The 14,134-nt window shown below is 37.1% G+C and overlaps 1 protein-coding gene across 2 annotated transcripts in view; it reads right to left on the reverse strand.

Annotated features, from left to right (window-relative positions):
- The window catches only part of PTPN22 (protein tyrosine phosphatase non-receptor type 22), a 156,893-nt gene that overhangs the window by 19,125 nt on the left and 123,634 nt on the right, over window positions 1-14,134 (reverse strand). The window contains exons 15-16 of one of the 2 annotated variants that reach the window (XM_069761768.1): window positions 5,199-5,341; window positions 3,573-3,600 (exon numbers count right to left, since the gene is read on the reverse strand). In XM_069761768.1, coding sequence (XP_069617869.1) covers window positions 3,573-3,600; window positions 5,199-5,341 — 171 coding nt within the window. The remainder of the gene's footprint in view (window positions 1-3,572; window positions 3,601-5,198; window positions 5,342-14,134) is intronic. The other variant, XM_069761769.1, reaches the window with a different exon arrangement.

Here is a 14,134-nt window from a genome sequence, read left to right on the forward strand (position 1 = left end):
TAATGTAGATTGCTGACAGATCACTGATCCCTCAGTGACCTGCCCCCTAGTTTTCATAAAACCACATGAAGACCCCCCTCCGGGCCTGCCAAGCAACATGGGCGTAACTCAAAACTACAAATGCAGATTAAACAACAACCAAAAGACGGATTTCATCTACCAAGGTATCATTGCAATCAGTATAATGGCACTGATCTGACACTGTGTGTAGGTTACTGTGCACAATCCTGCTGACAGATTCCCTTTAAAAACAAATATATACTGTATACCAATGATTTAGTGCACAGGCTATGCAATATCCTGAAATCTCTGTGGAAGGGCTTTCCATAGAATTTCCGGCTTCGGTGACTATTGCAGAACTGGCCAAGCGTGGGAAATTTCAGGGGCTACCACAGAGGCTTATAGCCAACCCTCAAAGCACTGAGAGGTTCCCCTAAAGGAGAGTAACATCACATGATGCATCGGGAGCTAAATCCTATGGGTGGCACTAGAGTTCTAGCCCTCTTCCTCTCTGAAGAGACAATTTTGATATATCTTAGTATTATGAGTTATTTATATTGATATATCTCCCTTATCCTGTTATTGGTCAAACCACTGTTGGTTGCAGCTGCCTATGGTGTTTCTATAGCAATTTATTGGGTGTATTAGGTACACCTCTTTATAAAATGCTTTCTATTGTCATCATACTAAGATATACCTATATTATTTAGATGTTTGTACTACCTCATACACAAATATACATGTATATTTTTGTTCTATATATCAACTTTGCTAAATATAGCAGGATTTTTTATTGAGCAGTATATTGTATTATAATATCTTTATCCAGGAATACCCACCTTTTTCTGTATTTGTACTGCCCTGTATTTACATATTTTCATGTTCTTTCATGTTTTATCACGATCATTAATAAATAATTTTTAGGCTTTTGTTTAAAGCTTCATTCTTAGGTGTTATGTAAATACATTATTCACCTATTCATCAGATAGATGGTACATGTATAATCTCTGGTTTAACTGCTGGACCCCCAATGATTCTGTGAATGGGGTCCCAAAATGGAGCTGCATATGCATGACCCCAAATCCATTAATTTCATTGGTATTGCTAGAATGGCTGTCAACGTCTACCCCATAGAAGTAAGCACCCCTAATCCATGCAAACTACTGCTTCATACAGGAGACTTTGGAACCCTCTTCCTCTGGATTGATGGGCACCCAATTTGTCAGATCCCCCAGCAATCATACTTTTAATATCTATCCTCTAGATAAGTAGTAAATGTATTTAGTGGGAAAACCCTTTAAGAAGAGGTTGTAGTCTATTTATTATCTTTTATGAGTTAAACACACCTCAGCATTGAAATTGCAACACCAAGGAAGGAAAAGTCATGGAGTTGTGAAAATCATAGTGTTGATCGACATGATAAAAGGGTTGTCCAATACTTTTATATTGAGGGTTTATCCTTAGCATAGGTCATCAATATCAGATTGGAGGGGATGTGACACCTGGCACCGCCGCCGATTAGCGGTTCCCAACAGCAGTTGCATGTGATCAGTTGTGGAGAGGAACAGCATAGCTCCGTCAACTGTATAGTATCCGTGGGCAAATACTGAACATCTGCCTCTTTTCTATTGAATAGGAATGGATCTGTGGTACCCCAAGACTATACTATTGATGAAGTTGTTCTATTTCACACCAGAACAGATCACATCCAGCTGCCGCTAGCACCAGAAATAGCTGATTGGTGTAAGTGCAAGGTGTCGCACCACCATCGATCTGATATTACCTAGGCTATCCCAGAGATAAGTCATACAAATACAATTACTGGGTAACCCCTTTAATAATATGCAAATAATGTCAAAATGAAAAGAAGATTTTCAATCATCCCAAGTTATTCAGTATCAAGTATGAGCAACAAGTGCAGGAATACCAGTGCTTACATGCCTTGGCATGCTATCAATCAAGTTATTAATGGTTGTCTAAGGAATGGTGTGCGACGTTGATGTCATGACTGTGTCACATCCTCCTGAGAGATCTGTGGTTAGCTGATCTTCATGTGCTGTGAATCGCAGATCTTCCATTTTGCCTGTGTGTTTTGTTCCTCATATTAAATGGACTTTGTTTCATTTGGCACTGACGAGGTTGACAACTCTTTGTATGCTGGTTAGTGATATGCAGCTCTAGCTCACAGCTGCTCCTGACTTGCTTGTTTATTCTCTCTATAATACCTGGCCAGACCTTCTCATCCCGGCATGTGAAAATTTTGCTTCCTGGCTTGCTGTAGTTGGTGTGCTGAAGTTGGAGTTCATAGTTGCTGCTGGAGATTGTTGTATGCTGCTTTTGGGTGTATGTTTTCTCCATTATCCTATTCCCATTTGGTTTGTATCTTCCTATCCTTCTCTGTATTTCTCTCTACCTTTGAGTGTTTTTGTATGTACGTTGCTTTTTGTTATCGCTGTTTGTCTTATGTGTATATACACTAACATATCTGTCCCAGGCTTCCTGGGGGAGGGGACAGCTTAGGACATTAATAAGAGCATAGTGAGGTCAGAGACTCAGGCTCTCTACCTTTAAGAATACCATCGGGACGGGGATAGTTAGGGTCCCCGTTCCAAGGATAGTTTGAGGCCCCTGAAAGACCTTGGGCAGATCATCATGATTCGCTGCTGGCAGCTCCATTTGCAGTTGCCGACCAATGACAACAAGTCTGGAGATTCTGCAGGCCACGGTAGCACATATAGGACACACAGCATGAGTAACAAGCAGCCTGACATTGTCTTGCTGAAAAACTGCTACTGGGACACTTTGGAGAAATAGTTGTACCACTGGTTCCATGATTAATCCATTCTGTACTGCAAGTGAAATTGAACATCATATACCAAACTTAAAGAGGTTTTCCCACGGACAAAGATAATTTCAGAGAAGCTGAAGCCATGGTAGCACTTTTAGGGAACTCAGGCTGTTGAATAAAATCAATTTAATCAACAGCCTGAGTTCCCTAAAAGTGCTACCATGGCTTCAGCTTCTCTGAAATTATCTCTCATCACGCAAAACTAGGACATCTTTGTCTGTTGCAAAGGAGGCTGCCAGCAGCGGATCTTTATAACTTGCATTCCCATGGTAGAACATTCCTTATCCAACTATTAATATAATTAACTGTACTGTATATACAAAGACATGGTAGTGTATGTATTTCTGTGCTTGGTGCTCATACTCAAAACTAGATGAATCAAGAGGTTTTGAAAATTTAGTTTCCATGTTTCATCATTTGCATACGATTAACCTATCTATCGATGATGTGATTACCAAAATTTCATGACATTTCCTTCTTGCGATTGCAATTCCAATGTAGAGTGCATTAGAATTACACTAAACTGGTGCCTAGTGGTTGATAAATTGCACGATCTTTTAGTATATTTGTAGTATTACCCTTTTTTATTATTTTCTTTATTTTACCTATGAATTATGGTCACATGTATTTTCAGCGAATTGTTATATAGGGTTGATTAATTGTATTGGCCACGTTCGCAGTCTCTTTATTGAAATCAATGGATCAAATGGAATGATAGACTTACCCAATTTTGATCCTCTCACTTTTACACTCTAAAAAAGGTAAAGAACAAACTTAATAACAATAATAATAATTAATAATAATAAACAGTGAATCATAACATGGTATACATCAAACACGATCATGATTCTGCAGTCAGATAAAATGACTGCAGACTTTTTTTCCACACAATCCTTGCAACAGGGGACTTTTATACCTATAGGCCTATCCTGACAACCCTGTCGGTCAGCTGTTCCCGATGTTGGTGACCAGATGTGCAGAGTAGCGAATCTGCACAGATCTGTCTACTGAGTAGTGGCCACGGCTGGTTACGAGCACATCTGCCGCTATCCACAACTCAGTACATTCCGGCTGCAGTGAGAACATCTGATCAAAGGGGGTGCCAGGTTTTGCACTCCGACCAATCAGGTATTGATGGACATCAATATAAAGGTCCTATACAACCACTTTAATGTTATTATTGGCATTATTGGGATGAGCGCTAAATCCTGAATGTGATAACTCTATGAATAATTCTGTTATTTTAGATTGACATAATCTATGTGGTGTGTCCTTGGCGCATTTGTGTCTTTATAGAATTGCTGCATACATCAGACTCTATGCATCCTGTACGCCCATAGAAATGTTCATGTATGTAAGGAAAGATAAGAGGGAAAAAAGAACAGGATGGCTAAAGCGGACATTGTATTCCTTCCTTTTTATGCTCATATAAAAAGCAGATGAATAGTCTATTACCATATAGTCTGTTTGTCCGATTTGTTTAGTTCAATATATCATGTAGCGTATATGGCTCACTAACAAACTAGTAGAAATTTCAACCCCTTCATCAGCTAAATAAAGAGAGCTGTGAGCCATAGAAGTAGGTGTAAAGTTTGCAATGGGAATAAGAAGCTAAGAAAAGCTGCATTCACACTGAAAGATATTGTCAACAAGCATTATTAATAGTGATGAGCGAATATACTCGTTGCTCGGGTTTTCCTGAGCCCGCTCGGGTGGTCTCGGAGTATTTGTGACTGCTCGGAGATTTAGTTTTTGTTGAAGCAGCTGCATGATTTACAGCTACTAGCCAGCCTGAGTACATGTGGGGGTTGCCTGGTTGCTAGGGAATCCCCACATGTAATCAATCTGTCTATCAGCAGTAAGTCATGCAGCGGAGGAGAGGAAAACTAAATCTCCGAGCAGTCACAAATACTCCAAGACCAACCCGAGCGTGCTCAGGAAAACCCGAGCAACGAGTATACTCGCTCATCACTAATTATTAATAACACTCGTTTCATGATAATCTCTCCATGTAATCACCCAATGAATGATCAAAATGCTTGTTCATTGGGTAAAAAATTTTTTTTTTGCAGTGCAAAACATTATCATTCTTGGAAGTCCATTGTCTTGTGTAATCAGATCCTATTACTAGTCATTTTTGTCCTGCTAACTTTTTAGGGACACTTTTTTGGTGACAATTTGGCTTAGCTTTGGACAAGTTTGGTGTACAGATTGGAAGGTTTATGGAGTTGACATAGTAATATTGATTCTTGCACTCATGCTTCATTATAGTCACTCAAAATAAAAAAGGTTTGGTAGTCATAGCTCTATTGGGTATCCCCAATACTTCTGTTTTCATAGACAGATTTACCTTGCTGCGTGCCATGAGCCTGAAATCACCAATCTTACTTTGGGACATACCACTCCACTCCCGTGACTTGCCAATTCTTACGCAGGGAGCTGTTGGTTGCAGTCTTGGCTGTAACTTAGAAGAGTCCTGTGGTTGCTCCACTACTAGATTAAATAGGAAAGAAATGGTAGTACCAAGATATTAAATCCATGATACATAGCAAAAAGCATGTTAAATAGTGATGAGTGAATATACTCGTTACTCGAGATCTCCCGAGTGTGCTCTGGAAATCTCGAGTAACGAGTATATTCGCTCATCACTAATGTTAATGTGTTTGTCCAGTTTCTAATAATAGTAGATACAAAGATTGCAAAGAAAGTGGACAAATCCTTCAAATATAAAATTGCAATACTTTTACAGCATGTTTCTTTTTCTCTGTCTTTTTATAGTCATTTATTTTTTGAATGGGGGAGAGGATAATAATTCTCATTGGGTTTTCTTATAATATGTTCTTTTTGGAGCACTTTGTTATATCTGTGCTAGTTGCTCTAGGAGCTAATTAAGATTTAACTTTTCCAACATAAATCTCAGTTTGCAATTTGTTCGTCATGCTCAGTTCTTCCAGTTTTATTGCAGTAGTTTATGGCTCTAGTGAATAACTTAAGGGCAACCTGAAGCTAGTGCTTAATTTCCACTACTTGTTTTTAATACTGCATGATGTGAATAAATGTATCTTAATAAGAACCCATGGCGGGATTGGAAAAGACAAATTCCATTATTTGGCATTAAAAGGGGTTTTCCACCAAAGGGGACATTTTTTCTTTTTTACTAATATCATTTTTGTAACTGGATTTCAATAAAATGTTGCACCATTTTTCTTCTATATCCTATGTGTTGCATTATCTACTGGTGGCCGCAGAATGAGTTAGCTGAGAATCCATCAGTGAAGTTTTTTCTAATGGCCCAGTCAGAGGCATTTATTTGTCTTTTCTATGCTCCTTTCAGTTTATTTATGACCACAGACCACATCAAAGTTGAATGTGCAGGAAACAAAGAATCAGGAAAAATAAAACAGTGCAAAATCTTTAATTAAATCAAATTGAAAAGAATAATTTTAGCTTGAAATACATGTATTTAAGGGGAAGAAAATATCCCCAGAATTGGACAACCCCTTTACAGTCATTCTCCACTCAGATATTCATGAAAAATCCATAGAATATTCCATAACTGTCTAATAGATTCAGATTCCAGTTGTGGCATTGACATCTACAGTGGTATAAAAAGTCTACACATCCTTGTTAAAATGCTAGATTTTTGTAAAATATTAGTCAACACACAGCTGCTGTCATTTACAGTGATTCAGATTAACCCCATATAATGTTTAGCTGTTCTGGTAAGATTTTTCTAACATTTTCTTAGTTGCATTTTACAACAAAAACCATGATCAGTAAACACCTTACAACATAGCAAAGGGATCTCAATGTTACTAGTTATCAGTCACGAGAAGGTTAAAAAAAAGGCATTAAATATACCATGGAATACGGTGAATGCAGTCATCAAGAAGTAACTTAAACTTGCCACTGCAGTGACATTAACTAGAGCTGGAAGTCCCTCAAAATTTTGTGAAAAGACAAGAAGAAAATAGGTCTGGGAGGTTGTCAAGAGGCCTACAGAAACATTAAAGGAGCTGTAGGGTTTTTTGGAAGCACTGGTTCTGTACTGCATGTGACAATAAACTACCATATCCTTAATATTCCTGGCCTGTAAGGTAGGGTAGCAAGACATAAGTCATTCCTTGTAAAGAAAAACATCCAATGCATGGATATGTTTTGTCAAAACTTATATCAAGTTTACCAGAAGCATGTGGGAAAATGTATTATGGTGTGATGAGACCAAGGTCGAACACTTTGGCTAGAATTCAAAAAGGTATGTTTGGCACAAAGCCAACCCTGCACATCACTAAAAGAGCACCATACCCACAGTAAAGCATGGTGGAGGCAGCATTATGCTTTGTGGATGTATTCTGGCAGCTGGAACTGTAGTTTGCAGAAAGACGGGGTAATTATTAAAAGTTCCAAATATCAGTCAATATTGCATCAGAACCTTCACTTTTCTGGATAACATATTCCTTAATAAGCATACCTCCAAATAAATCGAAGAATACTCTTGCCAAAAGAAATTCAAAGTTTTAGAATGGCCCAATCTAAGCCCAGACCTGAATCCAATTGAAAATCTGTGGAGGGGTAATGTGAATACGGCTGTACCCAGGAGAAGCCTTTGTAATCTGACAGATTTGGAACAGTGATATAAGGAAAAGTGGACAAAGATGGCTAATTCTAGATGTGCCATGCTGATAGACTGTTTCTCCAAAAGACTGAAGGTTGTCATAAAATGAAAGGGTACTTCAACAAAGTGTTAGTTTAAGGGTGTGCATATCTATGCAACCACATTATTTTAGCTCTTCTTTGTTTCACCCGAAAAAAAAAATTAAACGTGAGAAGTTTTGAAATTATTCTTCTTGGTATGATTTTTTTAGATGTCAAAAATTTGGCATTTTAACGGGGTTGTGTAGACTTTTCATTCCCTTTGTAGTCAATCAATGCTTGTTTATAGTTAAAAATTGGCCTTGGTAAATGGGTCTTTAGCTGCAAACCCAGGTGGACAGTGAATATAGACTTGGCTGCAGTTCTATTGGCATTATGGAAACAGCTGAGAATTCTAACTATCCAATACAAAGATTTAGTGGACCCCTCTTCTGAACAAAGATGTGGGCTAGAGGTCAGACGAGCAGCGTCTATCAGAGGGTTATGGTACGTCATGTGTATTTATAGCATAATTTCATGAAATGTGTAAAAAAATTAACTAAGTGTATGTGAGAATAAATGTACTTACATAAGTATAGCTATAATTGGGGATTCAATAATAAAGTAGAAAAATTGTGGTGCTTTCTAAGCATAGAAAGATTTGCTCACCTCATGAGGATGTGCAATCAGAGGCACAACTCCTGCTTCAAGTATGGATGATATTGCAAAAGACTGCCGGCAACCTCGTGGTGTGGGGTTAAACCCTTTGCAGGAATGTGCCACAGATACCAAGTTAGAGAACCTGGGGATGGCGCTGTCTTTGTCACCAAGTTGAATCAAGATGAAGAAGCTTCAGGTTACTTGAATGCAAAATGTATTCACAATGATATAAACCAAATAGAAACCATATACAAAATGTTTTCAGCTGTTTACAGCCTTCTTCATGTGCATGGAGAAAATTAACTTGACCCTTCTTATATAGCTTTTTCCCAAAAAGACAGAGGTAGAGGATCCAGTGAAAGGAAGAGGAGGAGTAATTCAACCCGCATTGTTCCCTGATTATTTTTTTCAAAAAATGATAATATATTATTTATACATAGAGGGTCTTGTAACTACTGTATATATACAAGACCATAGATAGCGGATACACATGTGTATATCAAAGATACAAAAGCCCATAATAGGACTTCTCCATGACATTGATGGTCAAACTTGTTCTAACGTGTCATTCGGACCAGCCGGAAATAAACTTTGCAATTTTATGTGTGTATGAATCTCTTTTCATTTTTTTTAATACAGATATTATATTACAATTGGAACAAAAGCTTTTTTTGCTGGCATGTCTGCGCTCCATGTTAGAGCATAAACTCTTCATGCTTGAGGACAAACTACACCTGCAGCGGTTTGGAATAGCAAGAGGGACTCAGGTCGCTACAAGTTTTGCAATTTATTTATGGGGTGATTTGAGTCCGAATCCTCAATTACCGTATGTCAGATAAATATAAAACTTACGTCAAATACTATCACAGATATATTGACGATCTAATTATTATATGGAGGCTACACAATTTGTGAGTGGACTCAATGATAATGAATGGAGCCTCATATTCACAGCTCATATTGCGCAGCTCATATTGCGCGTGATAAAATTATATATTTAGATCTGGAATTATTTCTTATGGATAAGCCCATCAACAACAACACACACTTTAAAACAGTAGATGGGAATGGATATTTAGATTCTAATAGTACTCATTTCCGAAAATGGAAAAAGAATATCCCATCAAGCCATTTCACTGAATCAGGAGAAATTGTACAATAATTTCTGATTTAAATAAGTCAATCCAAATCCTTGAAAAAAAGTTTAAAAGAAAAAAGATATCCTAAGGGAATTGTGGAAACAGCTTTTCAATCTTTAAAAAATTTTTACACAATCAGATTGTCTTAATAAATAAGATAAAAGGGGAAAAGAAAGTAAAGAAGAAACCCTTTGGAGATACAACTCTGTTACGGCATACAACCGGGGCAACTAATATTTCCATAATACTTTACGGAAATATTGTTATTTATTGTGAAAGGATCCTATATTAAAAGCAATTTTACCAAAACAACCACAAATCACCTTTAGAATGGGCACAACAGTAAAAATCATGATAGCTTCAAGTAAATTGAAGAAAAGAGGACCCCAAAAAATCAGTGTTGATTCATTAGCTCATAAAGAGGAGGGGAAAGTCTTCAAATGCATTATTAAAAGTGTTGCTGCTGCAGAATTAAAAACCATACAGCTATAGGAATTAATTCCAATAGTACGGGAGAAAAACATAATATGTCACAAACTCTAACAAGCAATTCTGACTAAGTGATCTACGTGGTAACTTGTGCCTGTGGTCTGCAATATATGGGTTGTATTACCCAGACTTTGAGATCACACATGAATGGCCACAGACATAGTGTAAAAAATGTTTTTTTAAAACAAAGTCTATCGAAGTACAATAAAAACTTCGATTTGGTCAACGATACACCACTAGAACAAATCAATATGAAATTATTAAATAGGAAAAAAAGACTTTTAATGCCAAAGAATCATTCTAGATTTTTAAATTGCAAAGTTTATTTCCGGCTGGTCTGAATGACAAGTTTGACCATCAACGTAACGTACAAGTCCTATTATGCACTTTGATACATACATCAGTGTCTGCTATCTATAGTTTTGTGTAATATATATATATATATATATATATATATATATGATAATCTTTATTTTTATATAGCGCTAATATATTCCGCAGCAAGGCTGCAGTGCTAACCACTGCACCACCGTGCTGCCCCTATGTTTACCAATTTATACAGGAAACCAACAGCAACAAACTCTTTTCTTCATGCAACATCATCCCACCCACCAGCCACTATAATGGGAATTCCTTTTGGACAATTCTCGAGAGCTAAAAAGATATGTTCCAATCAAGAAGATTTTGAATTTCAATCAATGGATCTTATGAGCCGATTCCAAGAAAGAGGCTATAGTAATAGAAACACTAAAAAGGGGATATAAAAGAGCAAAAACACTTTCAGAAATGATTCGTTATATGGTGAAGTTAATAAATTTGATAATAAAAAATGGACAAAATAATGCTGATCAAGTCCGGATGATTACTACTTATCACAATAAATGGCACCAATTCAGGGATGTGATGAATAAAGCATTGAAAGGTTCATTTTACCGATCCAATTTTGAAGAAAATCCTACTAGAAAGACCACTGATAACGGCGAGCAGATCAAAAAATTTAAGAGATACTTTGGTGCATAGTCTGTACGATCCAACTAGGTCCAAAGGTTATTCCACAGATGTTACCATTGTTGGCTTTTTCCCATGCGGCTTATGTAAAGCCTGTTTAAATACCATAAAAACCATGAATTTTTCTTGTTTTGACAATATGAAACAGTTTAATATTAGAAAACACATTACATGTGTTACTCGAGGAGTCATATACCATGCCACATGCCCGTGTGGGAAAATATACATTGGTCTGACTACCCACAAGCTCAAAACCAGAATACGAGAACACTGCAGGGATGTAGAGAAAACCAAGATGGTGGAGGATGAATCAACCCTCAAAACCTTGCCGAGACATTTCTCAAATATCATGGATGTAAGTCAGTGGGGTTACTGGTAAAAGGGATTGATTCAGTTTCTTTGGGTATCCGGGGTGTTGACTTGGAGAAAGTCCTGGCCCAGTTAGAAAGTCGATGGATGTACAGGCTGGGCACTCTGTCACCCCAAGGACTAAATGAAAGCTTTGGGTTCAGGGCTTTCCTATAAGTGGTCATTTTATATATAGTTTTGTATACCTGTATATATATTGTATCAACTTTTGTAATTGTCCAATGCTGTTTTATGGGAAGTGATTTTTGTTGTTTTATGTGTTTTTATTAATCTTTATCTTCTTTTACCAATGTTTATTTCAATAGAATTTCATTTTGATGGATGCACGACCGTTTTGGCCATCTACCATTCGGGTTTGGAGCCTTTGCGTAACTATGAGAAGAAGATGTTGCATGGACTTTTAATTTAGAGCCTGGTGAAGTTACCAAAAACTATTGAAACCTTCAACAGAATCATGGTTATTGTGTTACTCCCCCTTGTGGGTGATGGTGGATTGTTTTCTTTTGTGCTGGAGTAAAAGAAATCTTGATCAGTATATGATTTTATAGTGTTGTATAAACTGTAGAAGGGGAAGTGCCCCAAAATGTATATCTTTACATAGAGATGTGTTTAGTGATATAATCCTGCTATGTATTCCACAGGAGGCCCCCTCCTCCATCTTGCATTATTGAGGGGGATGTACCTTTGACAGTGGACAATAGACTTGTGACCTCATCCCCACACCTGGGGCTGGACACACCTCTTCTTGGCTGGACATAAAAGGGACAACACATGTGCTTGGAGGTCTCTCTCTTACCTCTTGCTTCCTGGGATGGACACACATGGCCATGGCTGAGTATACTCTACTTACTAGGCCTTAGGGATAGATGAGCCATAGGTGGAAGGGCTGATATTGTATGTGTGATTTGGGTGATTTGAGCAGTTAATTGTGGGTTTTTACTGTGTCACATCTTATATTGAGGGTTATTACTGTGTGATATTGTTGGGATATCACTGTATACTGTAGTGATATTACTGTATTAGAGTTGTAGATCCATATATTTGTATATATATATATATATATATATATATATATATATAAATACATATATATATATATATATATATATATATATATATATATATATATATATATATATATATATAGTCGCCAGCTTGGGTATAAATATATATGTATGTTATAGACTGCAGACTTGTGTGTGTAATAAATATCCTTTATTGTTACACTGTCTTGTCTCAGTTAGTATATAGTATAAGGATAAGATAACGTTGAGGCATATTAAGTGGATACTAATTATTAATAGTCAAGTTTGGCATTAATAATGGACCTCAGTAGAGGTGTAAGGAGGTTTCCCCCTTTGGTAATACTTTTTGGAGGAAAACCCTGTCCTTTTACATAAACTAAATTTTAATAGTGTGAAATAGGCCTTATTATTCTTTAAGATATTTATAGTAAGAAAAGTATATATTATCTTATATTTTTATATTATTTAGATTCCCATTCACATTTTGTATGCATAATTTCACATTTTTATGTATAATTTAACTTTTTATTATGCCATTTATCATTATTAGTTTATTTTCTTTATAGGCATCTATATATACAGCATTTCCGTTCACATTCTATCATCAACCAACATTTTTTCATGTTTAACAGTCAGTGTCATTTATTCACACATGTATTCGTACATCTTGTTGTTTAGCCGTACATCTTTGTCACATGCATTCCACAAACTGGCGCATGCGCTTTGGTGTCAAGCTGTGATCCCTGTCTTCTCACCTGGTGGCAGACGTATTTCCTTCCTATTGGAATCAATTTAGCTGTTTTTATCCTTTAAAGGATCATAATCTTCTGCACTAACATAAAGAGATGATGTTTCCGAACTATTGGTAGAAGTTTCAGCATTTTTAACTTTTTTTAAAGCATCAAAATCTTCCGTGCGATAACATATTGATGATGTAACTGACCTCTCCTGGATCCCGCACTAATAGCTGTGTCCTCCTCCTGCCAAAGATTCTATATGTTCTTTGGAGTTTCAGGTTGCCATCTTAATCTGGCACCTGTCTCTGATGTTAGGCCTTGCTCTTGTAACAAACCCAGCTTTGCTACATCTCTTTGTACTCTGCTATATATCGTTGGTAATTTATGCTTCATTACCAACTCTGCTATAGTGAATTCTGCAAGTCTACTTTGCCATATCGCTGTCAGCTCTGCATTGGCCACTGTTGCAAATCCAGCTCTGCTATGATGCTGACTCTAGCCTGCCATGTCCCTGCCAGCTCTGCATATAACTTTGCAACAGACTCGGATCTGCTGTTTTGCTGCTAGCTCTGAATTATATTGATCTTCTGAAAACTCAGCTCTGCTTCTTCACTGAGTTAACTTTGCTTCACCACTCCACTGACCCAGTCCTGCCTTAGAACCTCCCATGTATGTCGTTCAGCCACAGTGGTGTGTATATATATATATACATACATATATATATACATATATATATATATATATATATATATATATATATATATATATATATATATATATATATAGTGTGGTAGTTCAACTCGGCGATACACGGAGGTAGAGAAGAGGAACACTGTCTCTTTAAATCTTCGGTTGGTTTATTATATGGCAGCATAAACCAACAAGAAAAGGAAGGTAAACACAGTCCTTCATGCAAAAACAGGAAAACAACAAAGAAAACAAAACACTGTAACACAGTCTATATGTATGCGGGTAGCAGTCCACTCTGGAGCAACACAGGTTCAGTCTTTCCTCCTCAAGACACAAAACCAATGGAGATCCTCTCTCTTTATAAGCCCCAGACCATGTGACTCCTCCCCTATGTGACTGAACACATACATGACTATGACATCACACAGGTCCTGTCAGCACACGGAGGTGCCAACTCTGCAAGTGGAGATAAAGTTGACATCCTCCCACCCATTCTTTGGATATCAACATAAAAAAATAGCCCAAATATGTAAATTA

Source organism: Ranitomeya imitator, chromosome 3 (genome assembly GCF_032444005.1).
Source record: "Ranitomeya imitator isolate aRanImi1 chromosome 3, aRanImi1.pri, whole genome shotgun sequence".
NCBI lineage: Eukaryota > Metazoa > Chordata > Amphibia > Anura > Dendrobatidae > Ranitomeya > Ranitomeya imitator.